This window comes from Balearica regulorum, chromosome 14, assembly GCF_011004875.1.
Source record: "Balearica regulorum gibbericeps isolate bBalReg1 chromosome 14, bBalReg1.pri, whole genome shotgun sequence".
NCBI classification, from domain to species: domain Eukaryota; kingdom Metazoa; phylum Chordata; class Aves; order Gruiformes; family Gruidae; genus Balearica; species Balearica regulorum.
Genome location: NC_046197.1, coordinates 18,982,173 through 19,003,983, shown reverse-complemented (window position 1 = coordinate 19,003,983; position 21,811 = coordinate 18,982,173). Strand labels below are relative to the sequence as shown.

The following is a 21,811-nucleotide window of genomic DNA, read 5'->3' as shown; positions in this document are numbered from 1 at the left end:
CTTGCCCTTGCGCTGAGAGAGGCTCTGTATCACAAACGCCACGAAGGTTGATCTCTCAAACCTGGCTCAAGCAATAACACAAACCAAGCACTTAATAATTATTCATCGCACACATCCACATCCTTCTGTATGTTCTGCATGATCTCTCCAGCCGTCAACAAAACGGGAGACCAAGCAGGTAAAGGCCAAATTTGCAAACGCAGGCAGGCACGCAACTCCCACCGCTGCCGCCGGAGGGGTGAGACGCAACAGCGAGCAGCACGGGCTGGGGGGAGCAAAGGCGGCTCCTCCAGCAGGTCTGGCCCACAGCGATGCTGCAGGGTGATGGGAAGGAGGCCACATCTTCCAGGGGACTTTGGGGCAGAAGGATGGGTTTCCCATGCAGAAGTGAAGCTGGTAATACCCTGCGGAGCGGAGCGCATAGCAATCTTTCAGCATTGAAGGGATGCCAACATCTGCCATGGCATGCCAATGCTAAAATGTCCTGGGCTTCCCTTTAGATTTACTCTGATGAGCGCACCTAAGGATGTGAAGCTTCTTCCTTTTGCAATAGAGTTCAACAGGAAAACCACCTGCTCCAAATACACACATAGGAAAACCAGTGGAAAGCACCGATAAGCACCAGCAGCTGCCCAGTAAGTAACTTTTGCAGAGAGCAAATCCATCTCCTAGGCTCCTGGCCTGCTCCAGTCACTGCCTCACCTCCATGAATGACTAATTCAATCAAGATTTAGATCAGTAAGTCTAGACCTGGGGCTTTTTTCTTTCAAATCATTTGATTCTCTTTTGTTCCACTCAATCCTCCCTCTCACCCTTTCTAATTGCCACGGGCAGAAATTGTGTCTCCCTGACCCTCCTGCACCCCACCAGCCTTTTCATTCTGCTGCTGCTCCTCTTTCACAAGTGATGCCATTCAACTTTCCTTTCGCCAATAAATTTACTTCCAGAGAAGAAAGCCTTAAAGCTCTTTCTTAACAGACTTGAAGAATCACTTTCTCTGCCCATCCGCGTTTGATGCAATATTGCGGTGCAAGCACAGCAGGAACCAGTGCTTTTGAAGGGTCAGGCTCTGCAGAAGATGAAGTGCAGCTGAGGGCAGACCCCCATGGAGACCTCTCTGCTCCAGCGTGGGTCAGACCCAGCCATGGCCAGCTCCAACACCCTCCAGCACCATTGATGGGTACAACACAAGACCAGAAATAAACAGCCTCATTTTTTCACATCAATTAGGTTCCCAAAGACCTAATGTCTCTGTATAATTTTACATTTAATACCTGACAATATCAGGCATGCTTCAGTCTATAAAATGGAGGATCTATGCCAGAGAGAGGAGCTCTGCTGGGCAAAGGACCAGAGAAGCACAGCAATTGACTGCCCTCACCTGGTCCCCCAAGTCCAGAGCTCCCCACAGAGCAGAGAACATCTTTAGGCAAGCCCCGGTCCTCCTGCATCCATCTCCTTCTGCACTTCCATCAGTGGAGGACAACAGCCTCAGCGAGAGCCTGCCCAGCCCCTCCTGTTCCAGTAACTTAAACAAGAGAGACATGTCCTGCAGATATTGCAAGTGATGCTGCCGAGGAACATCCAAACCCCACACATCAATGACAGGCAAGTTCTGACCCACCCATCGTGGTGGTCCCCAACCCATCAATAACTTTAGCAGCTTGGTAGCTGCCTCGATCTGTCACCTACTCGCACAGCGTCACCTGGGCAGAAAGCTGCTGCCTGCCAGAGCAAAGCGTATCCCTGGCGCACACACACACGCAGTTTCTTTGACAGCTTTATTTTAGAGGTACCAAAATACTTCAACCACCCAACGCAATGTTTCTAAGTTTACTTAGTGTTATCCCCATTTCACGTATGAGAAAGGTTACTCGCTGCGATTAAGATAATGCAGTAGCTTTTAGGGTAAAACCCCAATAGTCATAAAATTCAATATAAAATACTGAAATCCATCTGAGAACATACATATAGTCAACATAAGAATTCCTGTTAATTCCAGTTATTTTCAAAATTGTGTGTATAGGAGTCAAATGGTTTCTAAATCCGAGACGCTCAGCTATAGGTATCAGGCTCATAATAGTCAAGATACATCTTAGGGCCTCCAAACCCATTAAGACCAAACGATAGGGTTTACTTATTGGTTACAGCCAACGTAAAGCAACTTATCGATGAAATAACTAACACGAATCCAGTAGATCCATACGTTCAGCACAAGTAGTGCAGATACAGGACAAAGCGTTGGAGCACCAGCATCCCGGAGGAGCCAGCATGTCCTTGCTGCTGTTTCAAGAGCAATACCTGTTTTCCCACTTACGACTTGTATTAGATCAATTGATACTACTTTCCTTTTAAACTCGCCTCACTGAAAATCATGACAAAGGCACAAAATAGCAACCGAATGAGGTTTGCACACAGAGAAAGTAACGCGTACCAAATCACTCAGACTAATATAGCTCCAAGAATCAAAAGGAGTATTTTGAACCGGCTCTCATAAATTTCTTCTTTGCTTCTGCTACTGGAAGTTCCAGAACAGATGGAGCCTCTCGGGCACCAACAGAGTCCAATTCATGGCATTTTGGTTTGCTTCTGCAAAAGCTTTGGAAAGACACAGCGTGCCGGGGACGAGGTCACGGCTCGCAGCCTTCAACATATCAGCCACTTCGCTGTGCTCCTAATCTTAAAACCAAAACACAAACAGCAGCAAGAAATGGAAGCAGAGGCTCCTTCCTATGCATTGTCTTCCTTCAGGGGATGCACTAAGAACATGCTACAGATTAGTCCCACCTGGAGAGAAGAGCTTTCTTCACGCCATGTAAAATAACCCTTCCTTTTTTAGACAAATAATTACACAAATAATTGTGAGACTGCAACTCTGACTAATACTAGCCCGTCTCCCTCAGAGGCTCTCATCTTTCTTGAAAACTAGGTGACCCCAATTACAGGGGAAAATACTAAAAGCTATACTCCAGTTTTGGAGGATATTCTGCTACTTAAGTTTCTTGCCTTTCTTCTTAGTAGACGCACACAATTTTAATTATTTGGAGCTCAAAGTCAATAGGGTTGGATCAGCAAAGACAACAGACTGCCACTGGCAGGCAGCAACAAGCGAAACCCTGACCAAAAATCTAAAGGATTCGCCACCACCGTGGCAGGCACGTCATGACTATGGGATGAGATTGACATTTGTGCTAGTATTACGTAGTTAAATATTATGATGATTAGTTTTAAGTTGATTTTATCTCAGAAATCCTCCCAGCTTTGGCGATGTTCACACTCCAGTGAATCGTGTTTGCACGTGTTTCCCTAACAGGGGATGCAGAAGAAGAAAATCTTAGGGGAAAAAATACTCAAGAGCATGACTAAAGAAGTGATTATTACTTTTTAACTTCTATCAGAATTATTTCCTATTAAATCCTGAATGAGGTCTCAGGACAAGAAACAAGTGAAGAATTGCAGCTAAACCACTTGCACTTGGTGCCAGCCGGCAGCGGGGGACAGCCTGGCTGCAGAACAGAGCTGGGATCCGCAAACGCGGCATCACCCCCCGAGACATCAAGATATTCTGGTTTCACTATCTGCTCCGTGAATTTTCATTTCTAACAGCTTAACTCTCAGATAAGATCTAACTCTGGGCAAAATAATACCCCAGACAGCTAATGCAGGGACCCTGCTACCCGCCGGCTGCCCCACTGCAGCCCCCAGGCTGGCATCCCCCCATGTGCCGCTTCCCGCGACAAGTCCGAGCGCTCACCGCTCCCTACGGCACACATCACCCACAGACACGCGTGAACCCTGGCCTGACCACGCCACAGCAAAAAGTCTAAATTCTAAAAGATAAAATAATTAAAGTAGAAAGTAGAAATATGCCAGGCTGAGACTCCACTGATGTCCCCCCAGCAGTGTGCCCCCAAAGCCACTGCTGCCAGATCACCATCTTATCTGAAGTCCTACAGTCAGTCGGCGTCACATTAAACTCTTCCATCAAAATTATCAACATTTTTTCAGCCAAAAAGAAAAGATTAAAAAAAAATAATAAATCAGACAGACAAGGGAGATAAGGATGGGAGACCTGAAAGCCTTTTTTATCATAACAGCTGGCAAACACATATAATTAGATTTTGATAGCAAGTAAAAAGACTGTGTTTGCAGTAACTTTAAAACAGCAAATTCTGTTCAAGACTAAAGGGAGGGAATCCAGTATCTGACAATTACCACTAATGTTTGGACCTGACAATCGGCTCCTGTGCTCAACAGCTTCCCTGGCCTCCTTCAATCTCAGTCGCCCTAATAAAAGGTCTCTCTTCTCCCTACAAACCCTGACTTTCATTTTCTAGTGCCTGATAAATAACTGGCACAGAAAACACACATTTTTATCTGAATTTAGAAAAGAAAGTTTGTGTGTTCTCTCCAAGGACTAACTGAATCTTATTAAATGAAACCTAACCCTTTGGATTTAGATAACTTTCCCAGGAACTCATAGGCGTATTCCGGAAATCTCAGATCATCATCTTGCCATACAGCATGTCTGAGAAAACAGTGGTGGCATCAACAGTCTTTCTAATAATTAAAAAGCAATACTAGCATAGGTGGTATTTGTGGAAAATAACCCATTTATTTCTACAGCAGCATGTGTAGCATCAAATGATGAGGATTCACTATGGATCTACACAATGGTTAGCCTCATCTCTGTTCACGAAGAAGCAAAATCTGAACTCATCCCTTCTCACCAGAAATAAAACAAAAAACTTAGCTGTATTTAAGTCAGCACAAGTCCCAGTTTTAATAACTATTGGCTCTATTAGTTCATTTTATGCTTGCTTATATGGCCTTTAGCTCTAAGCAAAGCTACAGGGTGTCTCCTCACACGTTGCAGATCGGATTTTGCGAGGGTGAGCTAAAAACATCTAGCTTGGGGTTGGGTTTTTTTCCTTGTTTGCTCGTGTTTTCAATTGCAAACTCAACAGAGCAGTTGTCACCAACTACCTTTAACCACTTAGTGACCTGAAGCCCTTGGAGCCACCGCGGACACGCAGTCCCTTCCCCTTGCCCCAGCAGTGACTGGCCAGCACGGGTCAGCAGGGCTTCAGGAGAGCAGGCAAGGACCCGTCACCTCCTCCTCGGAGCCCTTCCCAAAACAGCAGATTTGCAGACAAAAAGCTCGGCCTCCAAAGCTGCAGAGGAGAATTTTAAGCTAGCAAAGGAGCATTTGTTTGCGCTAAGAAAAAAAGATTTAATGTCTAAATTAAATAAGTGCGCTGTGCTTAGCTCCCACCGACAGAGTGGCTGGATATTAATGGCTCTCCCGGCAGAGCTGCCTCTCTCCGGAGAGCAGCACTAACATCAGCCGCTTGCTGATCAGCGCATCAGCAAAAGGGACACGCGTGCACGGAGCCGCGCTCCCCCCTCCGCTCTCTCTTCCCCGCTTCCCGTTAGCTTCTTGAAAGGAACGGTATGGCTGCTTTGACAGAAATCCTGTTGTCCCACGGGAGTACACTGAAAGGATGAACAACAGGTTTGGTTTAAGGAAGGGCTGAAAATTATTGCTACAAAACCACGAGAGTGAAATGGAACCTCCACCATGACAGTACGGAGTCAGTAATAGTTTCTCCATGCAAAGGAAAACAAGTTGGATACTTTTAATGATTTTCATCACATTCCCATTGTTAAACGAGTAGAATAAAATGTTTCAGTTATGTCATTCCCACTACTAATTGCTGCGGTATGTAAAACTGAAAATAATCCTTCAGGTTTCCCCAACAGAGAAAACCCATGGCAAAAGTCCACATTTGTGCACAGGCACTCCCAAGGCCAGCAGCCCTGTTCTCACGACGAGCCTCCTCTCTCACCCTCCAGTGAACAAACATCATCTTGTGAAATAATCACATTAGAGCTTCTGCCTGCTGGAAAGGCAGAGGGGTGAAAGGAGAGAGCTGTAATTATTATTTCTGGTTTAAAATACTAGAGGATGCTCAGTTAAAGATGTCCGAAAGATGATGGGGTCATCTAATCAGAGGGAACACAGCTCAGCTACAATAAACAAGCCCTGACGAACACCCTTCCTTCGAAGGGAGAATTGCAAAGCCCGATACACAGATCGGCAACGATTTGTTCTGGTGACGTTATTTACATTGGGCGAACATTAAAAGGTGGTAAAGGAGTAATTTTTCAGCATTGCCTCACATTCAAACACAAATCTTTCTGAAGGTCACGCAAAGCCCCGTTACTCCGCAGCATCTCCACGCTTCCCAGACACACGTCAGGACGTTCCAGTGGTAACTGCAAACTCTGTGACTTACCAAAAACGCTCACTTAATGCCTCTACTCCAGCTGACCTGCTTTGAATACATTTAGGGATGTCATCCAAATGTGAACCTCAATGTGGGAAGCATTTATTATATTTCCAAAAGGCAAAGAGAAGGCTTTCTGCTGTCTCTGCTCCTTTACCACTACCTCCATGTGAGATTTCCCTCTAATTAAGATGCCTCGTAGTACTGAGGAACACTCAGGGCTTCCAGGATAATTTAACGTACTCGTAAGGGCTTTGATTTACTCCCCATGATGTGCCTTTCCGTAAGGAGTTGCCACTTACTGGTTTTGAGACCAACAGACCACCGTGAGCTGTGACAGTCCTGCATCCAGCACACATTTTGCAGCCCAGGATGGACAATACACCCTGTCACGATGGCAAAAACAGCCTTGTTTTTACAAGAATGGCATCAGCCTTCTCTCCAACTCTTCTGTGACTCTGGCTGCTGCGCATCACTCCAGCTCCCAGCACCAGGAACCCAGCACACCGCTCCAGCCCCCCCCCGACCCGAGCAGCGTGTAACGGCACAGAGAGCCCACGAGCTCTCCCATCAGCCCGACCCGCTCACGGGCTCATCCACTGATTTCGCTCAGTTACTGGCTGCTGCTGAGGTTCACTGTTTCAAGTCTTATTATATAGTTAGGAGAATATAGTTCTTCCTTTATTAGGGTTTTCCATGGGTCGTGCAGTTATTTCACTGTTGGACAGCGTTGAGCTATAGCCCCGATCCCGAGTCCTGCACGCTGGGGAAGTCCCATCAGCATCTCGGGGTGCAGAAACTGTCACCTCGCACGCCCGGCGGTACATCCGCTCTAATTACAACAACCCTCTGTTTTCACGACCTGTTGTTTTTTCCGTACAAACGTCTCTGGCAATGGATCATGCCTCACTGACACGGGTGCCAGCGGAGTTGGATGTGTTGATAACAGCTGAGAAGCTGCATAGGGCTGCTTCCAATTTCTGGCTTCGCCGACTCTGTTCCCAGGGAATAAGGTTTGCTACAGCATTGATTCTGCTAAAAGCAGTTGATGAGCTTGTGTATTTAATGGGCATTAGGAACTAAAACCTAAATATGACTATTGTATAAAGAAAACTAATAATTTTGGAAAAATAAATATGGGTAAAGAAGAAAGAATACTATGGAAAACAAAACAGGCAACTTAGAAAGGATAATAAAAAATCTAACTAGTAACTGAGAGAAAAGTTAATCTCTACTTTTCATATTTGAATGTTTCAAAGAAAAAAACATTATAGGCAATTCACATCATAGAATTTCAATAGGAGAAGCAAAACAAATAGAAGAAGGGGCACTGCATGCCATTGTCACCTGCTTTGCAGCTGCAATGAGAAACTAAATTGAAATCTTGTAAGAAGTGACATTTTGAAAAACTTCCAATTCTGCAGACGGAAAACACAGCACTTTTTTTCCTTGTACTTTTTATTTTCCAAGCAAGAGCATAACTTTATGCTATTACCTGCCGGCTGCACAAGGTGGATTTCAGCCGTGGCCTTTCCACCAACTCTTGCACACAACCACCTACAGGAACGGACACTTACTGATCACCTCCACAGACCCGGACCAACGCACTGAACAAACCTAAAAGCCAGAACCCAATTTATGCCTTTGGAAGGAACAGGCTTTGAAGTCTATAGGTCCTATAGGTCCAGAATCACCTGTCACACATACTAATTTCATTCTGGTAAAACACATTACTAGGTGAGTTTCAGAACATGTGTCAAGTAGTTTTACACTTAATTGGAAAAAGCAGCCGGGCTGAGACTCAGCCCTACTGATTGTCACATCTTTGGGGCCACTTTAGCAGACGGAATTTAGAAGTTCAGCAGAAAGGCAGCACGTTTTAACCTCCTCAAAACTGAAAGAGTAAAAAGAGTGACAAAAAGACATGCCACGGGCGAGGGAGAGACAAGGGTGGAAAGGAGAAGAGGGGGACAAGATACAAGGACCACTCTCACACTACTTCATAAAACACACCTAACATCCTCTGTTATATGCAAAACAACAAACTTCTCTAATATTCTTCAAAAGATCTCATCAAACACAACAAACAAGCAGCATGATGTGGATAAATAACTACTGCCTCGTGACAAACAAGGAAATATTTATGGAAGGCTATTAAACTTGGATTACTTATCTCAGCACTGGAGCAGTCGCAGAGTCGCCAATCAGCCCTGCTGACTAAATACATATTTATAAACGCTTTAGCTGTTTTATTTACCCAATGGACCAAAATGGCTTATTCATTCTCTTCTGGTTTTATTTTGGTCTATCAAGTACCGTAAATGTGCAGTTAGGTGCATAATAAAAACTCCTTTAGAAAAGTAATTACATTACCTTACACACAGTAGATTTTTCTTTCCCAAACACCAAGAACAACTGGACCATTTCACAGGCATATAAGTTCTTATTAAGAAATATACTGACACACACTAATTACTAAGCTGAAATCTTGCTCGGAAATGTAAAATCCAAAGGAAACATTTACAAACAAAGTAGACCCCCCTGAAAAACCACTAATTTAAGCAGAGTATTTGCTATGGCAGCAGCCAGGGACGCGGCTATGGCACCAACCACTTGAACGGTTCGGTCTCCACATCCCACGGGGTTTGGTGAGAATTGGATGTGGTAGAAGGTAACGGACCCCCAGGTAAGTACTGCAAGGACCACCGACGCTGGGCTAATCCAGGCTGAGCGCCCAACACATCGCATCTGCCATGGGGAGAGCCCGCGGCCACCTGGTTATAAATGCCTCAACTAAGAGAGCACAAAGGGCAACTTCTGCCTTATTTTATCTCCTATTTGGGCAGCGAGTTGAAGCTCTGAAAATATTAACCTAATTGGTCTGCCTTATGGTTAAAGCTCAGTTCAGGAAGAAATGGCATGTTGGAATCTAATAAATCTGTAATTGAAAATATACCACGGTCTTATGCGTTAAGTAGACTAGCAGCACCTTCAAAATTTGTGACTCAAAAACCTGAGCCCATAAGGAATCCTGGGCTTTAGGTTTTCTGGCTTGACATGTGAGTTTCTTATTTTGCTAAATTCCGAGACATGCTGGATAAGCTGACTTGAAGAGTATTTGTATATTACATTATACTGCCATTGTCAAACATCTGCTGCCAGTTTTTTTATACAATGCTTATAAAGAAGTTTCTTTTACAGCTCATCTGAAAACTCTGGATTTTCAATGAATTTGCACCTTTCAATATTACGTGCAAGCAGCATGCGCCCTCTCCATCTGAGAGAGGCTTCCACATCAGGCAATGCTCTGTACCAACAGTATTTCAGCAGAATTACAGGGCTGGACAGAAAAGTAGTATTTCACATGAATAGCAATGCACCACACAGAACAACTTCAGATCTCACTTGGAATTTCAACCTGGCTGCTGCTAAGGATGCTTAACAAAAGCCCGTTTGTCTGAAAATCTCTCATTTTCTTATTCTTAGAGACAGGTTGCCTTAAAAGACCAGTGCAAACCAGTCCTGTTTTATTGCTCTAGGTCAGCTGGAGATGAGTGCTTTAGGGGTGAGGATGCTGCCAAGACAAGGTTTCCAGGACAAAGCGGTATCTTCCAAAATACTGCTCAGCTTGGAAAAGTAGAGAAGCTTGCGGAGTCAAGGGATGTTAGGGAAGGGAGAAATGTCAGAGTGGTTATCTCTTGGGGAGAGACAAATAATTTACAGGCCTTGGAGCAGAGAGATATTATAGGGAGAGGTGAGAAAGAGAGACACACTGCCCTGTGGAATAAAACTAATCTCTTAAGTCTTCATCAAAATTTGGGGTTTGAGCTGGCAAGGTCACCCATCTCAGGCAGGAGCTGGCAGAGGCAGCACCACCAGCACAGCATCACGACCCGTTGGGACTGATCTCCCCCCAGGAAGCCCCTGACATGCCACGCTGGGGGACACAGGCATGGGGCAGACACTGCCAGCAGTGCCCCGAGGGGCAGAGCGCTTGGCATGTACCAGGAAAAAAACCCTCTCCTTTAACTCCAGAAAATATGCTCATCTATCTTCCAAACTTTCCAAACAATGTGAACTGATGAGCAGGAGGGATTTACCTTCCAGGTTGGACACTACATGCTTCCTGCTGTCTCCCCCAACACAGCCTTTTTTTTTTTTTTTTTGCATGCTTTTGACTTAAAATTCTTGCATAGCCTGAAGCCAAAAGTCTGCTCAGTAAACTCTGCCTTGCTGTTAACTGTTCCGAGAAGCTCTGCTGATGAAGTTGGCTTCGTGGTGTGTATTTTGGTCACAAGTCAGCAATTCATGTGTGATATAATTGGTTGTGAAAAAACCCTAAGCATCTCAAGTGATTCAAGCTTCCTAGACACGAAGCAGTTCAAGGAGCCTCCTGGACCACGCCAGCAGATAAGGCCGTTGTATTGCTGCAGGTCAGCACACGGCTTCGTGCCCCGTGGTACCTCCTGCAAATGAGCATCACTGAGGGACATCTCCAGCACCTTCCACTATCCTGCAGTGGAGCTAACTGCAGTTTGAGATTTCTACGTGTCTGGGTTTAGGATCTGATATTGCTGTGCAATATCCACCCGTGGATACCAAATACAAAGAATGCAGACAGTGGTAGCACCCTGCCTTTTCTGGGGTTTTTTTGGTCTTTTTTAGTAGCTTCCCTTTGTGTGCCAAGATACCGTGAATTTGACTGATCTCCAGCTGTTCCCCACATGCTCAAATTAGGAACTGGGACTTCTTTAAGGTGGGCCACAGCCAAGCAGGGCTGCAGTGGGCAGCGCGATGGGGCAGCCAGCCCCGGCAGCACAAGGGGCTTATTCAGCTGCCAAATCAGTACAGCTCATTCTGCTTTCAGATGGAGAAAGAGAGATGCCTTCAGGCACATCCAGCCTCAGCACTCTGCATTGGGGATACCTATTTATGAAGTATGGTAGAATCGAATACATTTATGTATTTTTTTGCATCTCCCTGTAAATCCTCAAAGTCTCATATAGTTTTCTGGCTTATCTCCATCTTCTCCCTCTCTCCACCCAGGGAGCTGAAGTCTGGCCACTTCCTAATCTTGTCTGCAAGCTCCTTCCTCCAACTTGCTGCTGGTAACAGCTGCCTGGTTTCCTGCTGCTCAAGAAGTTTTTGCTTCAACTCCTTTGTGTCCATCAATCTGCTGCTCTAGCAAAGCCACATAGCGTATTTACTTACTAAACATTCATGCCCATTCTGCCACGAACAGAATTTATTCCTCCTCCTGCCCCAAAGTACTTAACTGCAGAAACTGATGGATCAATTTACAAGAGCCTGCGAAACCTTTCTGCTTCCAGCAACGCAGGAGCCGGGCACGCAACGGGTTTCCCATATCTGCTGGCAAAGCTGGGCTAAACCATGACAGCATTCATATTTTTAGAAGTAATCCATCTGAATGAACAGTCATTTGGAAGCCCAACGTGAGCACCAGAACCAGCACTGTTTGGTTTAGAAAACTGCTCAGAAACTCCCTGGCTGAGCTGCAACTCACTGCTCCGTGTTTGCAGCTCCTTGCCCAGAGTCCCACACACGTGTGTGCAATACCAACAGCTACACTAAGACCGTCGAGGAGTACCCATATTACTGTTTAATTTACTACTGCACCTAACGCTGGCTAATGAGTTTTTCGGGGTTCTTCCCCCTCCACATCGTTTTACTCCCTCTGTTTACTCTTGTCACTTAGAGCCACAAAGTATGTCCAGTTGTAATTAAACATCACTGCTGATCAATAAGTGGGAGTGAACAACTTTGTTCCTTCTCCCCTCAATTTGGTTAGCCTGACTAAAATAAAATCCAAGCTAAAAAATACCTTTGGCAGCTCCTTGAAAATGTTTTAACCTTCATTACTTCTACCTAATCCCCTGCCAACGTTGCAAAACTAGGCATCCCCACTGCATCGTGTAGTTGAAGAATAATGTTCAAGTGGGAGGAGGTACAAAAAATGCTGAGGGACTGCAGTTTCTCAAATTTAGAAAAGCAGGAGCTAAACATCAGATTAATATTCTGAGCCAGTCAAACATCCTTCCCCAGGTAACAGATTGCCATTCACTGACAACATATGCCCTGAAAAGCCAGAGATACTAAAAATTTCTATGAAAACTAAGCAGCTGAGATGGATAGAGACATGAACCTTTACTTTCAGCAAAGGCTGAGTAATTGTTAAAATCAGTATAAACATGGAAATTATTCCTACCTGTGATCCCACAAACCAGGTATTTTTAGTGTATAACCCATCCTCTGAACTTGAGGCATATGCTGAAGATAAATCCAGCGTATTTCTGAACGTGCCAACTCTGTATGTCCATAGCATATACCTACAGATATACATATCGGGTATAGTATCATCTAATCTGGATGTCACTGGGATAGCCAAAGATCCTGGGAGTTAAGCTGCTTCTAAAGAGCAATACAGCCACAGCTACTGATTTTGGGGAGTTTTGACCAGGTCATAAGAAATAAAACCCGATTTCTTGGACTCTAGCAATAGGAAAAGAACAACAGGATGGGAAATTAATGGGTGATTTACTACAAAAATAATTACAGCAGATCACTTCATTGTGTTCGTGAAGGGTTTGAGAGAAACTTGCCATTCCTGCCAAGTTTTGAGAGCCTTTTATCTTCCATGGATAGGTAGAAATTTGAAATGTGCAAGAAGAAAGGATGAAGCAAATAGAATTTCTAAAGGGCATTACTGTTTTATAACCATGAGTCAGTTTTTCATCTAGGGCATAAGAATTGATGTCAAGTGGCAAGTAATGAAATATTTCTTAAGCTGTTGGCTGGATCCTCCACCACTGCTAATTGATGCAGCCCCAGAGATTTTCAATAAAACTATGGCAATTGGGAAAGCTCAGGGTGTGCTCTATTCTATTGCTCCTCACTGCGATGAGGAAACACACTGAGGATTGTGTGTCCTTAATATATATAAATACAAAGAGGACATCCACGATATAGAGCTTATGAATACAGAGAGGTTTCAGCCTTTAAATTCAAAACAGATAGTTAAAGTTCAGATCTTTATGGTAGTGTGATGTCATCTGAGTAAATCTGGAGTTGCATCTCATTTAATAAGATTATATGGACAAACAGAGTGGAAGCAATCTGCTTGAACATTTCTTGGCTGAATGGTTTCAAAAGCATCTTTTGACACTAATTTGTTGAATGGATGATTGCGAGCAACAAAAACAAATTAAAAGTTTTAAGTGCTTGGGCTAGATCCTCAGCTAGTAAAAAAGCAAAGGTGGTCCATTAAATTCCGCACAGCTTTGCTGATTTGTATCTACTGAAGATTTGGCTCTTTATGCTTAACCTGACTATACATACACTCAGGCATAGAGTTTTACTCAGCAGAAAATTTATTCTAGTACTGAGCATCCTTTAGCTCCACACCACCAACAGGAGCAGGAGCATTTGTCAGCTCCAGGAGTTGCAGCATTAGTTCTTGCGTTCTTGCAACTGAACTAGTTGGGGAAGCCACTGGAGGTCCTGTTCTGCTAGACATGGGCATGTCATGGATGTGAATGTATATGGCTTTTACGTACATAAATTCTGTGGTCTAATTTACAGCAACAGATAAGTATCACACATTCATCTACACTCATTACAGAGTGAAGACTCAAAAATCTTTAAAATTAAGCCCTACCACTGTCAAGCCACATGCTCACAGGTACTCCCTTGGTCCAGTGCTTCTTCCAATTTACCACAAACCCTGTAGGCACCCAATTTTCTGCTGCATGCTATTCTCCATCCTTTTCACTAAATGCCTGTCACATCCACCTGATCTGCACAAACCTCTGCTTTTCCCAGCTCCCTCCTCCTGTTTTGCTCTTCTCATCTGTCCTCCTGCACTATTTCATTGTCCTGGGCAGCTGATGTAAATGTGCAGGTTTGTTAACTTTTTTCCTCAGTTTCCCTTTCCTGTGCACTAAGAGCAGGTAACACATAGGAACCAGCAGCAATGCTAACACCTGAAACCGTATATAAACATATGGAGTAAATAATGGAAAAGTATTTAGATAGAAATGGGGAAAAAAGAGAAGACTGGGTAACTGAAAGAAGGTCTGCCTGCTCTAACTTGCCCCCTGATTTTAGTTTAAGAGCAATACAAAGAGGTGGTATTCAAATCCTGTGCTTATTTACCACATGCTGGGTTTTCTTGAGTTTGTGGGGTTTTGTTTGGGTTTGTCATTTGGTTTTGGTGTGTTGGGTTTGGTTTTTTTTAAGCTAACACCACAAACTCCTGGCACCTCACATCATATTCTGTTTGCCATTACAAGAGCACAATGCAGATGGAAATGGCAGTGGGTCATATGTGTGACCCACTGAGAGCAAAATTTCAACTTAATGAGCTTAAACTGAATTAAGGAAAATATTCTTGCAGCTTCTAATCAACTACCAGAATTAGGGTTTTTTTTGGGTTAAAAGATCATTTTTAGTCAAAAAGGGTAATATTTGAACACCAGTTAGGCATCCCAGGAACAAAACGAATCCGCAGCCATTTCCATTTAAATTCAGAAGGAAATCAGTCTTCATACATCACAGAAGATGGCTGCCAGCTGCAGTCAGGGAAGCATCTCCCCTCCATACCACAGCAATTAAAAGATCATGTAATTACAGTTGATCCAGCACCCACGGAAGTCAAAGGAAAGCCATTCATCGACTGAAATGGCTTTTGGAACAGCTTCAAAATTTCTCCAGCATATATAGTCCTGACACTCTGGAAGCCCAAAGCCTCCCAGTTTAACTACACTCATCCACAGCTAAAAAAGAAAGAATGTGTTTTCACATCTCCTCCTTTCATCTAATATAAACACAACCCAGCACAACTGACCATCAACTGTCTATTAAATGAACTATTTGTTGAAGGAAATAAGTATGGCACTTTAGTATTTACCCGTGGACCATTTGACAACAATCAAGGCTTTGTTTCCTTTGAAAGAAAAGTGTCTGCTTTCAATCTAAAGGACTCGAATCTTTTGTCCAAAAAAAAAAAAGAAAAATTCTGAAAAGTGTAAGCCAGGATTGCCCCTCCTTTCACCAAAAGCTCTTTTTTAATTATCCCAGTTCATCCATGAGCATGGGATAATAAAAGCAGGCTCAGAGCAAGTTTGCTGCAGCTCTCATCTAATTTCCTCAGGTAAAAAACATTATCCAAAAAAATTACTATTTTAGGGAAAAGGCCTGAATCTTAAAATCAGATCATACTGTATCACAAAATTTGTAGTAACAAGCATTTTGACCCTCCTGGTTTTTTTTCCTAGCACTGAGTGGTATCTGCTCTGCACACATTTTCATACTGAACAGGTTTCTGAAGGAGGCTTTTGTTGAATTATTTTATAGGCACTATTAAGAACTAACTCCAGAGAGGAAGATATTTAATCATTGCTGAAAACCCCCAGGTAGCTCTGCAAATCCACAGGCTTTTGTGACCGAGATGTATTTACCATGTTTGTTAGCATTTTCTTGACTTCTGAGGAGTTTGCAGTTCTTCAGACATACTTGATTATTCAGACTGCGTTGCTGGGCATAAGCCAAATTTATCTATAGACCTTAACTCTCCAAATTCCATCCCCTTCTCTCCACTCCGTCCCTGAATCTAAGAAGCCTTCTAACAGAGAAGTTAACTATATTGTATTTAAGTTCTTGTAGGTGTTGGTTACTTTCACTGGGAAGTAAACTTTGGAGATCCAAATTCTATCTGAAAAAGGACTAGAGGTAGTTCCACAAAATTTTATTCGTGAGGTCCAATTTCAGAAGACTGGATTCAGTCTCCGTGTCTATGATGAATCGCACCACAAACATTACAGCTAGAGCATGACTGGAAGGTCTCCACATCCAGGACGCCAAGATGCTCTTCTGCATCTCAAAGCAACCTTGAACCATCCAAGAGCCCTCCTCAGTCTGAGAGCAAGGGAAGTCCAATAAAACTGGATTTCTTCAAGGAGTGGCAGAAATTTGACCAAACACACGCATATGCTGGAAACCTGAGCTAAACAGATTTCACCTTTATCAACAGCCATATAGTTAATTTATTCAAGATTCTCTGCTGCCTCAGACTCACAGAAAGAAAAAATACACACAAAAAAACCAAAAGGAGATTATTTTCCCAGATGACAAGTTACCCTTGGACCTGATCTTTTTCATTTATGCAGTAAAACAGTAGTAGTTACAACTTCTTCCCAATATACAGGATGCCTGAAGCAATTAAAGAAGCTACTGGAACAAAAAAGGCAAATGCATTAATCTGTTGAAGAGGAGTGCCACCCGCTTCACATTATACCAAGACAGATGAGGCAAGCAACTGCCTGATCCAGAAAACATCGGCTAAACAAAATCAACATTAATGATGACCAGAATGAGCTCTTTGATGGCTGATTCCAGCTGCTGGGAACCTTCAAAGAGCCACTCACAGCAGCAGCCAACTAGTTACCAACACAGAAGAGTTTACAGCAGCAGGATCTGAGCTCACGGCACACTCACATTTAACACTGCTGCACCTTTGGGTGGATTCACATCCATGTGCTGATGCATGGAAAGCCTTGTCTGGATCTTTTTCTCCCTGAAATACTCCATGGTCAGAGTTTAGATCCCCTGCCAGCAGCCAACAAACCTTGACTTCCATCCCCAATACAATCATGCAGTTCTATGCTGAAACAGCAACTTTTCATTGAAAAAAATCTCTACAGTTTGCAACACTAAGAACTGTCAGGCAAGTGCTAGAAGGCACTCTCTTTGAAATCCCACAGCAGTCCACTCTTTCCAGTGTATAAACTCATGTTTGTTTTAAAAAAGTTACTACAAGAATATTCAACACCAATACACACATTGAAAGAAAACTGTATTTTTTTCCTACCTTTTCTTCTTGTAACTTCAAACCTTCTGGAGTCCTAGAAGGAAAAAGAGAATTTTTTGTGGTTTGTTTTTTTTTTTTTTAAGTACAAGAATTGTTCAAAGGCAGCACGAACAGAAACCCCTAAAAACATTAGTCATTGTCCCAGAGAAGCATCTATGAAACTCTACACAATAACTGAGCAGTAGTTACAAGCATACATTTCACTTTGTCCACAGATATTTAATGGATCAATGTATCACCTAAAACGATTCATCATTCCATGATAAGTTACATGGTAGAGCACAATATCTTCCTTTAAAATGGATTTTTTTTTCCCCTCTATTGATGTTAAGAGGGAGCAGCTAGGAGAGTTATTACTACTAGACCAAGGATTTAGCATCAAGGAGGGAGGAGCCATTACAGATAATTTTAGCAGAGACTTGTTCAAGTAACTGAACAATCTCAAAGCAACCGGACTACTCATGCTCAGAGCTGAGGGCTCATTTCAATCTTTGCACACCTACATCATTTGCCCTATTTCTTGAAAGGCATCTCCATCTTCTCTAATAAACTTCTTTCCAAAAGACACTGCATGAAGTCTCAAAGGGTATTGCATTCCCAGACAGCACTATCTACTTATACTAATGGTGAGACTCCAGACGAATAAATATTTAATTCCAAGCAGTAACATTATTTATGGGTTAATTACAAATGCTTATAATCTCCATCACTCCAGTTACTTCTTGCAACCAGTATGAAGAACAGTGCAATCACAGAGGACTGGAGAAGACCATCTTGCCCAGAGTCACGTTGAGCTGGAGAACGCCCACTGAGGGATGATGCAGGATTAACCCCTGCAAACTCCAGTGCAAACTCAACCCCGGCAGACCCACCAGCACCAGACCCCAGCACCATCTCCACCATGGTACCCCCCACGGCACAGACACAGGGAAGAGGAGCAAGCGGTCCAGTCTCCTGCCAAAACCTCGTATGGTTTTTACTCTTGTGGATGTGTCCTGTTTAACCTCATTTCATTCCCTTAGTGCTCACTGTTCTCAGGCCTTTGTTTATCGGAGTGAAATAACAAAAAGGTTTGTTTCTTTCCTCCTTTTGATAGGGAAATAACACACAGCCCAGACATCTGCGCTTTCTGGCCCACCTGATGCTTATAGTTTTATTTATACTTTTTCATTTTTTTTTAAAAAATAAAGTACCTCCCTGCAGATCATGTTTAGATGAAGGGAAGTAACATATAGTGCCATACATCTAACGAAATATATCCACAGTCCCTGTCTGCCCTGCCACAGGGTAATTGAAAATATGGAAAGCTGCCACTGGAGCACACGATAAAAAAATAGAGCGCTTTTCAAAGTGAAAGAGGACAGACAAACAAAAGAAAAAATCAGCTTATGGAAGTAACAACCATACCTGCCCAGCTAACTCCCGAAGGACTTGCGTCCCTCACCTGAGTACATCAGACAGCATCAGGTAATGCAGAATGAGGTGGTTTATTCCAGGGTGTAATATTATACACAGCACATGCTACAGTGCCATAGCTATCCATGTACTGCCTACAGAAATGCGTCTTTGCCTCCTGCCCCTCTCTCAGGACCCCAGGGAGGACCCAGCTCCAGACAGGGGCTCCACCAGCCCAGGGGACCCCACCACATCACACGTTTCCTGGCCCAGCTCTGCTCAAACGTGGTGACAGTTTATACTTTGTTCATCGTCACCAGTTGTGTAGGCAGGAGATGCTGCTTCTCTCCTACAAGTGACCAGCAAGCTGTTTTTTCTCAAGAACAAAGCTTTCACCAGAACCGAGAAGGATCAGAACAGCAGAAACGGTCTCCTCGGTGCCCAAGTCAACTGAGGGGGGTAAACAAAAAAATGGGTATTTGCTTATAAAAATATTATTATTCCCCCTAGGATGCTACCTCAGTGATCTTGAGAAATATGTAAAATGGCATTCAGGATTAGTACAGACTTCAAAGCATTTATCCTCTTCAGGCAGCAAAGCTCTGAGCTGCATAGACGGTTATACTCCAGGGACCTCTCTGAGCTTTTCAAAATATTAGTTTGAGAGGTGGGGCACAGGATAAAAAAAATTCAGATACAGCCTGCTATCATTAAGCCCATGTACATGTAATATATGCAAAAGGAAAGAGTACTTTTAAAGTTCCCCTGGAGTCCCTCACTTTAACAAGCTGTTTGAATTCTCTGCAGTTCAAAAGCTTAGAAACACTAAAACTAATTACAACTATTACATTGATCAAAAGAAAAAAGACAATCACACTCTATAAAAAAAATCAAGTGTCAGCTCCTTCATATTAAATACCCTTTTGGTATTTCCATGAAAAGAACTGCATAGACATCGTGAAAAACAAAGGATGGTCTTCAAAGTTTCCCTTCTTTCACTCTGTTCCCCTTATAATTATAATCTCTAATGAATGTAAACTACCCCAAAAAAACAGATGGAGGATTCAGAGGAAAAGCTTGTTAGAAACGCAATGGGAGAACGCGAGGTCAGGCTGCAAGTCGTCACTGCTCATTACCTGGGCGAGTATCAGCACTTGGTATGTCCCTCAAAACATCCCCTTCCATGGAGGAAAGGCCAATGGCATTGAGAACTCTCAACATTTCAGATAAATGGGAAAAATACCTGGCGACCACGGCAGGGCTTAAAGAGCAGCCACAAAAAGGCTCCCAGTAGAGACCCAACCGTGGTTTCCATCCCTCTAGTAAAGTGAAACTATAGCACGGACTCTCATTCTTCTTAGTTTGGCTCAGCTAAATCATTTCTCTTATGTAGCACAGAAAAGAAGAAACGATGCTAATTTTTTTTCCTTGAGGGCATGTTGAACATAAGACCTTTCTATTAGTGACCTCATACACCGCTAAGACATTACCAGCAAGAATGGCCACGGGCACAGCACCGTGGTGCACGCTGTGACTTGGGCAATCTCTTCACAAAAAGCAGCAGTCACCCCTTCTTTGAAGTGCAAGATACTGCTCTCAAGTAAAAAAAAAAATCACACAGAGGTTTTAATAGTGTTACTAGTAGAGAACCAAACTATTTTGATAAAAATGACACTAAAGTTCTCGGATGCATTGCCCGAGGAAGAATACTTTTCTGCAGAAGCCATAAAGCAGATGGTTATAAATGAGACTTATTTCATGGACACCATTTAATGACTGCAAATTTCTTTAACTAAAAATCTAATTTTATCACAGCATAAATCATATGCTTTGAAGGGAAAAATTTGTTTCAGATTTCTCATTCCTCCTATAAAGCTTCTTCATGAATACCATTTTAAATAGCATGTCATTAATGCAATACAACAGTTTTATTTGTCAAGGTTCACTTCTGGCACCTATTTTCCTCCTTTTTAATGTTAGTTAATTCAACACAGAATAAAAGGTCCCTCTGTTCTGTATCTGAAGTGCCTAATCATTGTTATGTGGAAATCAATGTAGTATGTTTGCTCTGATATTGCTTTTCACTAGATATGTCGCTACTGGAAAAAACCCGCATCTCCAAAAGACTAACTGACCCTGTGTCAGCACATGGGAGCTGATATAATGTCATCAAGTACGATTATCAATCCTACCTGGATTAGGAGGGACAAAAATAAAAGCAAAAATCAGAACTAGAGTTCGGCACCTGCTGTCACACGGCTCCGCTCCCCCGTAGCTGCCGTGCGTTGCACATCAAACACCTGCGTGAACCTTACGCGATTTAACAACTGTTTTGCACAAAGCCCTTTTCTGCTCTTACAAAAAGGGAACGCCAGTCTTTCAGAAGACAGCATCTAGATGTCCTGCCAAGACATAATAGCCGGTTTGTGTTACAGGCTCCTGATTAATGCTGAATCATGGCCCCATGGATGAGCAGAGCACTTCTGGAATGAAGAATCAGACCTCGTTCAGAACAAACACGGGATGGGGCGAACGTCATTGTGCAGAGTTAAAATACAACTACACAGAGGGAATGCACAACACAGCACGCTGCTTGGGAGCCCGCGTGCTGCAAATGGATTTACCGACAGTCCTTACTGACGGATCCAAGCAGCAAAACCACTTTCAGGTTGTTTGGTAGCAGTGTAAATAAAACCTTTAAACACCTCTGTATATAAAAAACAAATCTACATTTGTCCTATATACCCACAGAGACCAGTCGTGCGCTACACAAGGCAACGCTCTCTTCTTCCTGTACATCCCTGCTGCAGGGAGCGCGGGCTACGTGAGCTTCTGCTCATCTGCTGCTGCTGAAGCAGGAGACCCCTCATGTCCTGACCCCACTGGAAGAGGGGGGCATCCATCCCACAGCACCAAGTTCAGGCTCCCACTTTCACCAAAACACTTTACAGTCAAAGGTTTTCTTTCTCCAATGTTGTATTTTACTTCTGTCTCCACTGAATTCTTGGGTGGGTTTGCATTCTTGGATAACGGAAGATTTGGCTTCGACTCTCCTGTGGTTGAACAAACTCAGGTTTGCTGGACAGCCGCGTGGGGTGTCTGTGCGTACCTTCGAGGTGCTGCTTTTGAATGTCTTCAGCAAGTGAAGCCCAGGAAACGTAGAACCACCACCACCACACTAAGAATACTGATTTCTGTGTTAACGTCACTTCAGATTAGCTTTATTACAACAATGCTAATC

General features: G+C 43.3%; 1 protein-coding gene across 2 annotated transcripts in view; it reads right to left on the bottom strand.

Moving 5' to 3' along the window:
• The window catches only part of FSTL4 (follistatin like 4), a 232,490-nt gene that overhangs the window by 196,302 nt on the left and 14,377 nt on the right, over positions 1 to 21,811 (bottom strand). For both annotated transcript variants that reach the window (XM_075766567.1, XM_075766568.1), the window contains exon 3: positions 17,176 to 17,209. In XM_075766567.1, the coding sequence (XP_075622682.1) occupies positions 17,176 to 17,209 (34 nt within the window). The remainder of the gene's footprint in view (positions 1 to 17,175; positions 17,210 to 21,811) is intronic.